General features: G+C 35.9%; 1 protein-coding gene across 1 annotated transcript; it reads right to left on the bottom strand.

Annotated features, from left to right (window-relative positions):
* Positions 1-597: 597 nt before the first annotated feature.
* On the bottom strand, positions 598-6,787 carry LOC119840905. Its single transcript, XM_038367681.1, has 10 exons — positions 6,707-6,787; positions 3,913-3,996; positions 3,413-3,532; positions 3,157-3,268; positions 2,858-3,003; positions 2,334-2,511; positions 1,949-2,125; positions 1,604-1,706; positions 1,283-1,382; positions 598-851 (listed from the first exon to the last, which is right to left on the bottom strand). Exons 1-10 carry the CDS (start codon positions 6,785-6,787, stop codon positions 669-671), a joined length of 1,284 nt encoding a protein of 427 aa, XP_038223609.1. The 3' UTR covers positions 598-668.
* Positions 6,788-9,381: the final 2,594 nt, after the last annotated feature.

The following is a 9,381-nucleotide window of genomic DNA, read 5'->3' as shown; positions in this document are numbered from 1 at the left end:
CATATTGTCGCACGTCATCGCTGGCGTTTGTGTTGCCAATTTATATTTTATTGCGTGTTGATATTATTATTTTTTGCAAACATATAAATTCCTGATTAAGGTTGTGATGATCCAACTTCAATATGAAGACATAGTTTTGAATGCTCTTTTTATCAATATCACTTATCATTGTAAGTTTACATCAATTATAATATCTTATTGAGTACATTTGCTTATATTGAGCCACTATTACCTAATTCACTAACCCTCTTTATACTTACATATTGTATATAGTAATATAGTTACATTACAATACTGAGCAATTATTGTATCTTACTAATTTATAAGAAAAAATAAAAACGGATTATTGACGTCTCGACAAAAGATACATTAAATATTAAGACGGTAAATAATATGATAGCGAATGTATAAGAAAGTGTTCAATAATCACTGAATTTGAATAATATTCAAGCAACATATGATCACTTGAGCTTAGAACTTTAACTTAGACTAGCGAATTATATTTAACTTTAAAATTCTGTCCACAGTAAAAATCAAAATGTCAACCTAATTAAATACAACTTTTCAAAAATTAACTTCATTCCATTGAATATGTAAATCTAACCAAAAAAAAACAATATTCAATATCCACGCTGTCATTGTTCCCCACAATAATGGGGAGTCACGGCTCAGCTGGTAACATTGCATTGCGCGTAGTACATAGCTTGGCTGTAATGTTCCTGCAGGCTTTGCATTGAGGACACTTCTCCCATATACTCGGAATCGTAGTTAAGAGGCACTGGGTAATGGAACTCTTGGTGTTGCCTCTCAGGCCGCTCTTCTGGTTTATTCTCTGGTAGTGCTTGTGGTTCCTGGAAATAATTATAAATGTTTGAACAAAAATTATTCGACTTACTTAACATATTGTGTATGTGTACGCTTTAAATTATTGTAAAATTAATTATTCACTTTTTAGCATAACGTGGAAACATACATATTACTCTATTTCCCTCACAATTCTGAGATCCGAAGCTATAAATGGCATTATAATATTAACTCCTATCTACAACAAGTATATCTAGTATTATGTTATATGTGTTTCTACTGTGACGACCAATTTACAAAAAAAAAAAAATAGTCCACATCTAAAACTCTCTAGTACATAATGTGTTAAGACTCATATCTAAAACTAAGCTTTACTTTTTTAACATGTGGTTGAAATCTTAACAATCACACAGAAACACTACTATGAGTAAATACTCCAAATCACGAATAAATACTAGAAATACAAAGAAACACGTACTTGCAAGACCTGATACTTGCAGCGCTTGAAGCGGCCGTACAGCGAGGAGTACGGAAGGTTGTAATGTATGGCTGCCTGGTTTATTGACATCTGACCCACTCTGGAACATTTTGTTTTACAGATTACAAGCAAAATAGTAAATTTGACTGCAAATAAAAAGATTATGATCATAGTTAGTTTACTCCTAACTCCATTCTTTTACGTCAGAGCGGACAACCACCAAGGTTCGCCTGATGGTAAGCGATTACCTCCGCCCATGAACACTCGCTAAGGTAATGCATGGGCAGTAACATTAAAATTTCCAAGTATTAAATATATTACCTGACAGCTTCCAGTGCTTCTCCCATCGCATCTTCTGACCAGGGCGTGGGGTTGGAGCGGGAGAGCTCGATGCCTTCGCGCTTGCACCGTCCGTAGAGAGTGCCTGAAATTAATGGACTTTCTTATTTAAGAAAATGTGATTGTATTTATCCTGATCACTCAGGAAACCTGTATTCAGGATTTTGGAGGAAATTGAGATATCTAAAAATGTATGAAGTTTTTGTATTAAATAATAAGGTCGAGTCGCAACGAAGTTATTTTATGGTACATTTTTTCTGTTAGTGTGTATCTGTGTGTGTGTGTGTGTGTGTGTGTGTGTGTGTGTGTGTGCGTGTGTGTGTGTACCGGTGGGTATCCCGTAGCGCGAGGCGGCGCGCTGCACGGAGGCGGCGCCGCAGCGGATGGCGTCGAGCGCGCGCTGCAGGTCGGCGCGGCGCCACGCGGTCGGCGCCGCGTTGAACGGCGCGGCCAGCCGGATGCCCTCGCGCCGCGCTATCTTGTACAGCGTGCTGCTGGGGATGCCTGATGAAGAACACATATCACTAAGATATACTCACTCGAAACAAATTGGAAATTCGTAACACAGGTGTATTACTTTAGTATTAACTTGTATATTATCAACTAAGCTATAACTCATAGCCATGTGCCTATGTATAAAAACATAGAATAAAGAACTGTTGGTTATAGTTGTTGAATTGTTTAATATCCTCTTTTTAAATGACTTATTTACCATAAGCTTTGCTAGCTTTATTAGCCGATATAGCCCCAGTCCGCAAAGCATGCAGAGCTCCCTTTAGGTCCTCTTCACTCCACGTTTTAGACGCTCCTTCCTTCTTCGGAGTATCGATTCCCAAGCGATGGGCGCGCTGCCATAGTGTCGTAGATGGTATGCCGTATGTTGCAGAAGCCTGAAAGATTTCAAAATAACATAACTTATTACATTTACATACAGTCACTGATAGACTGGTCATCATTCGTTCATCACGAAACACTCTAAAAATAAAAGATTTTGACTCGAACGTGACTTTGCGTCGGATTGAATTAAAGAACTATATTCTATATAGTGCTCGTCGATATAAACATTTGTACAAAGTAATTAAGCACACAAGTTATTGCACAAACTCTTGTGGTGTTTCCCTAGGAAATATATTGAGGCCGCTTCTTTTTTTACGTACATCAATCGTCGTCTGAGTCGATGACCTGTATACCCAATAGTATTTTGTTTAACCGCATATTAATATTTTGCGTACTTACTTTAGTTAGGCTCATGTTGTGATTTTTCAACGCATCTAAAGCTTTTTCCATGTCCTTCTGAGACCACGTCTTTGGGGCACCTCTGCTGCTCACTTCTGGAGTACTACTGCATTCACTAGTCTCATCACCACTTAATTGCTGACTCTCTGCAAGAATAACTTTTTTTCTTTTGTACTATTCACATAAGCCTTTTCTGACAAAATAAATGTTCAAAGCTTTGAACGAAAACCACTTATTTGCCGAGCTTTCTTGATAGACGATTTCTAGGATATAATTATTGTTACATAAGTAAACCTTACCTCCTTCAGATAGCGGTTCATCTTTGATAGACAGAAGAGGAGCAAAATCAGATGAATCCAGGATTTCATTTGTACTTGACATAGACAAATGCTTATCAATTAACGCCGATCCCTGGGGATTAAAATAAAATTTTACGAAACAGCTCTCCAATATGAAACTAATTATTTTATTGTTTAAACCAAAAATTTTGTTAAGTGCCAAAAATTCTCATATGAAACCAAAACATCCATGAATTTTATTGAAGCCAAAATTTACCAATGTAGTATTCTTAGCTGGTTGCAACATTGCAAGGGAGGTTTCGTGGGGTGCTGGCAGGTCCTCCCGGACTGGTGTTGCTGTTGGAGCAGCGGGCACTGGTACCAGCTCCGAGGTGAACTGTGAAGAATATTCAACGTAAGTATAGTGGTTAAAACAAAGAATTATTATAAAACGGCGTGAATATTTCTGAAGATAGGCATAATGATTTTCTAAGGATAAATTTATATTACTTAAATAAATTAATTTTCTCATTTCACTTCGTTATGTACAAAACGTTTAATGGAATCTTCCAATATTAATAACAGCACGTTGCTATTATTTAATGTAATTTATTCATTAATTGAGTTTTTTGTACATAATCTGCTTTTTAACTTGCATAATTTACAAAACAGTTTTGCATAAACAATATCTTTGAACATAATTCTTTTGTACATGAGCTAAACGGGGTCAAATACCACAGTTAAAAGATTAGGTAAGTTAAGTTTTAGGTTACTAACCTGTAATTGATCCAATAAATGTGTCGCAACATTATCCTCGAATTGTGAATCTGGGTCTAATTTTATAGGATGTAGTTCCGTATTCTGCAATTAACATTTTATTACAATTATGCCTTCATTATTCTTAATTACTCGTTAATTTGTTTTTCTTTTGTAAATGGTTTATATCGTATTTTGGGTTGGTGATTCATTTTATGTTTTTAGTTAGCTGATTAAGTGAATTATATAAGCTATGTTATTTATAATCCTACTAATATTATAAATGCGAAAGTTTGTAAGGATGTGTGTGTGTGTTTGTTGCTCTTTCACGCAAAAAGTACTGAACGGATTGCAATGAAATTTGGTATGTAGATAGCATGTACAAGAACATATAGGCAACTTTTTATCCCGATATTCGTACGGGATACGGACTGACACGGGTGAAACCGCGGGTCGCAGCTAGTATTTTTCATATAATTAGATATCGTACAGTCATCATCAATTATGCTAATATGCCGACAACACAATTAAGTTTATTTAAAACTGCAGTTTTGCACTTAACAGACGTTCTTGAAAACGAAGGAGGTTCTCATTACAGGTGGATTTTTTTCTTTTTTGGTTCTGTGACTCGATAACTACGAAAACATTTTCAACCGATTGGCGTGATTCTATTTCGTTTTTAACAGGGAATTGTCGTCCGATACCTCCCCCCGTAAACGTCAGTTAACCTGAGATAATATTTATTACGTTCATTTATTAATATTATTACATATATATACATATATTTAAATACGACATAGGTATCATCATCTGGACAAATCATAACTAAACGAGCTAATATACGAAGGTGTCCACTAAACCACCGATAACATAATGCTATACTAAGCTTACGTTTTATTCAGCTTAACTTAAAAATTCGGAAGGTTGCTTATACCAAGAAAAATCGTCAAAACTGGACTCATACATTCTGAATGAGAATATTTACAGATTCAAGAGGTGAACACAATAGGGAATTGAATATTTTTATTTCTAGCGCGTAAAAGCGTGCGAAATTCTAGATATAGCTCGCAATTCTGTGTATTTTTGGACAATAATTAATATAAGGTTGTAAATCTCAATAAAATTTTTGTGTTCCGAGCTTTGAAATACAAAAATGACTCCTTTCTCTACTGATACTAGCTGCGCCCCGCGGTTTCACCCGCGTAAATCCGTATCCCGTAGGAATATCGGGATAAAAAGTTGCCCATATGTCATTCCAGTTGTCCAGCTATCTACGTACCAAATTTCATTGCAACCGGTTCAGTAGTTTTTGCGTGAAAGAGCAACAAACGCACACACATCCTTACAAACTTTCGCATTTATAATATTAGTAGGGAGCAATTTAGATTGTCTATTTGACTTAAATTCCCAGATTTGAGGTCGCGTCAAAACAACACATGGACACGCAAAAACTAAGGTATATTTAAGTTAAAACAACTTTATATACATAAAAACCTATCATCATTCTCGGAAATATTTTATTTGTTATAATTCCCATAAAATTGGCATTAGTGCCGAGAATAACTAGGAGTCAAGAAGGACTACAATTTACTCGACTTTTATTTATGTTTTTTCCTTATCGTTTATATATCTTTTTAAATATAAAAAGTTATTCAAATATTAATTAATAAATAATGAAACAAAATATGTGAATGTTGCTTTCTCTTTAAAAAGTATACTAAAATATAATGTATATATATAGCCAGCTCGCGCCAGGGAAGGTAGATCGTCGTGATCGTCGTGAAATAGTAGCTTGGACGAAACCTGTGTGAGTTTCCTCTCCTTTCCACGTCCATTTCGTTAATCCCGTCGTTAATTTCCTTATATTTTTACCCTTAAAAGCGGGTGCATTTGCAGCAGCCCTACACTAAAGAGAGAATTAACAGAAAGCTTCGAAAAGGACAACATGGTATAGATTGGAGTGGTCGATTTGTTTAATATTTTGTCTATATAATAAAATTGTGTTTATATTTCAAACGTATTGTACCATAATATTAGTAGCTGAGCTGGGTAAATGGTACCGCTGGGTGCAATTGTACTAACTTGGACTTTTAATTTTACAGATGTATAATATTATTAGATTTAGTTTCTGAATAACCGTAGCTTTGCTTTAGCTTAAAATAAGGAAAATCGGTTTTTCGTCAAAACTACTTTTAGCAAAAAACTGAACCGCCTTTAATTTGAGAATTTTTGAAAGAATAGAAAAAGTTTGATCACGAGGCGGGATTCGAACCCGCGTTTTTTGCTCAACTGTAGCGCCTTTAATTTGTCAGAACTAAACCAGATTTAAACAGGACCACACGGGAAACTATCAAATAAAAAAGAGTCATCAAATTCGGTTCATCCAGTCGAAAGTACGGAGGTGACAAAACAAAAAAGAACATACAGAATTGTTCACCACCTCATTTTGAAGGTGGTGGAAAACTTAATGTTACCTAAAATATATATAATTTGTTTTTTAGGCAAAAATCTGTCATTAATTATGTATAATAATCTGAAATTCTCTCAAAGGAGGCCCACGTCCCTGCGGTGGACCCAAATATGGGCTGATTATAATTATGTGGAATTCGAAATTTTGGCAAAAAGTAAACGATTTATATTTTTATAACAACAAAATACGTTCAGTTACCTAATATCACGATATCTATTTCTTTAACAAATCCACTGCTAATTCGACTAGATTTTTATAACACATATTATATACCATAACTAAATAGTGCAACACATACATCAAATGAAACTTACAAATAAATCAAATGCTATAAAAAACTCTTACATAGTGTTTTCCAAATTGCGAATTGTCTTCTTCGTCAGACGGCGGTTCACACTTTACTTGAGACGGTCCGTAGCCAGGCATTTCCTATTAACAATCACTTTATTCAAAAAACTAACTTATAAAAAACAAACCATATAATGTACCGAATTAAATTTTATTGTTAATAAATACTCAATAATTTAAACTATTCAATAAACGTTCATTTTATCAGCGAGATATTTACTTAAACCATCTCCGAAGCCCGTCTGTGCAAAACAAAACATTTTTTCCTCGAAATGTCGCGAGAATCGAACAATCGGCATAATATAAGTAGGTTTACATAGGCAATTAGACAAAAGGAAGCGAGCTTTATTGAATTTTTTCTCGATTGGTGCACAAATGAAGAGTGCAAACCCGATTCCCTCTCTTTCTTGTCCTGCCCTGAGCTTGCCGCGAGCTTTTTTAATTTTATTTCGCAAGCACACGATCGACATTTTCGACGGGAAGATAAAACAAAATTCCCGCGTCTAAAAGTTGGCAAGTTTTAACGCGTGTTCCACTATCGGGCTGTAGACCGGCGCGATGCAGACGTTCGTATGTCACCTGTCGGTTAGTGAATGTAAACGTTTTAACCCTCTTCATATCATCGAGCAGTCGAGCCTCGAGAGGGCCACGCGGCGGCGGCCAACCGCGGAACGAACGTCTTCAGCGAAGGACGGTGGGAAGCGAAACCGATAAACGTAAGACACGGAGACGAGCGAACAATCTGACTCACCTAGTCGGTCAGCGGTTGGCGCGAAAAGTACTCGCGTCACACGTGGGGTTATGAATGCACGGTGACCTTCGGCAGCGATGGGATGTCGCAAATGAAAGTGAATTCGCAGCCGCACGTCTGCGTCGCTGCGTGGCGCATGTTAGGAGGTGCAGGGCGGGCTCCATTTTTTCCCGCGCCAAAGAAATAAAAACAAACGCCTTGCTGGCCGAGCGTCGCAATCGGGTCCTTTCGTTTCTGCTTTTGCATACTCATTTCGAACTGTTTAGTCTCGTAGCTATAACTCCTGAACAAGGAACACAGCAGTATTATAACGCAGCAACGTTTACTCTCAATTTGAATTGAAGCAAATTGTACGATAGTTTCACAAGTTGCAGAAACATTAACCAACATTATTTACGTTTCTGGCTTTTATAACTTAACTAATTTAATGGACATGAAATTTACTCTCAACAAAAACAAACTTTAACTTGGACTTGGAAAATGAGTTTCTTCGTTTCCAGCTTTAAGCTTTAAATCATTGAATTGCATTATACTTACTGCACTCAAATATCGTTATTAAATCTTCACATTTAAATTATTTATAGTGCTTCCTACACATTTCATAAGTACGATGATAACAAAATCATCGATCTATACCTAAAATAAATTATTGTATAATAAAATTAATAAATTATTGTTAAAACATTAATAAATTACAAAAATAATACCTCCACAAATATTATAAACTTTATAAGAACAGATGTTTGGATCTTTGTTACTCTTTCACGCAAAAGCCTCTTTTGGGATCTGTATAAAATTGTACTGAGATAGATTATAGTCTGGTTTAACAAAGGCTTAAACATAGGCTACATTTTCCACGCGAGTGGAGCCGCAGGTACTAACTAGATGTAAATACATCCTGAATATAGTTTTCAATATCAAACACAATTCAAGTAAACATACAATTTACTTTACAATTCCATTGCTCAATTTTAAATTAAAAATAATATTATCAGTACCATCCTAATTAGAGGGTAGATGCACCCTATGGGGAGGGGCGCCCAGCCGGCGCCCCGCGCGGCGCCTTTCCTCCGATTGATTTTTATTACAAGAATCCACTCTTGTACTTTTTTGTTCCGCACACCAAAAGACCTACGCACACAAGCGGCTCGCATAATTCGTTTGTACTAATGCTATTGATTTTTTTAACGAAGCGACAATGTTGGGATGAGGAAAACTGAGGCTGTATATTTTGTGCTTCGTTCAACCACGTTCAACTGCCAACTTTTATGCTGCCAATGAAAGTTATTTTCTTTAACGCAAACAATTATCACCTAATTGAAAATATTTTTGATAGAAATTCGGGATTGGTTTACTTTTATAGATAAAGTAAAACAGCAGCCGAAAAAAATTGTGAAATAACATACGCGAGGTTAAAAATTATTTAATCCAGATCCTTACCGAGCAGCATGTAACATCTCTAAATGCGAAAGTAATTCTGTCTGTCTGTCTATCTCTTTTTCACGCCTAAACCACTCAACCGATTCGGATGAAATTTTTATAGTGTGAGTCCCGACAAAATGACATGGATACATTTTATACCGCAAACCCCAATGGGAACGGGAACTATGCGGGAGCAGCCTCGGCCTGTTTAATTTTTCCCATCACCAAGCGAGCGAAGCCGCGGCAGGAAAGCTAGTAAGCTAGGGAGAACAGAGAAGGCTACTCATCTATATCATCATCTACTTATTATATGTATTATTATCAGTGAAGAGTAAAATAAAAAAAAGGAAGCATGATTTTTACACGATTTTTGTATGTTACATTTCTGCTAAATACCGCAGATCTAAGTGATAATCTTTGCCATTCAAAACTTCAACTAACCAAAGCATTAATTAATCAGAAATCTTAAAAAACATGCATAATCAAATAATATAATATT

The sequence above is a fragment of the Zerene cesonia genome, chromosome 7 (genome assembly GCF_012273895.1).
Source record: "Zerene cesonia ecotype Mississippi chromosome 7, Zerene_cesonia_1.1, whole genome shotgun sequence".
NCBI lineage: Eukaryota > Metazoa > Arthropoda > Insecta > Lepidoptera > Pieridae > Zerene > Zerene cesonia.
Note: the sequence above shows the minus strand (reverse complement) of the source record. Positions and strands in the feature narration are given on the sequence as shown.

Bases quoted from the DNA above. Each gene is read 5' to 3' on its own strand.
- LOC119840905 (XM_038367681.1), bottom strand. From the start codon at position 6,787: ATGCCTGGCTACGGACCGTCTCAAGTAAAGTGTGAACCGCCGTCTGAC. The intron at 3,997-6,706 runs GTAAGAGTTTTT...TGTTAATTGCAG, and splicing joins CGCAATTTGGAAAACACTAT to AATACGGAACTACATCCTAT. The intron at 2,126-2,333 runs GTAAATAAGTCA...GTTCTTCATCAG, and splicing joins TAAAGCTAGCAAAGCTTATG to GCATCCCCAGCAGCACGCTG.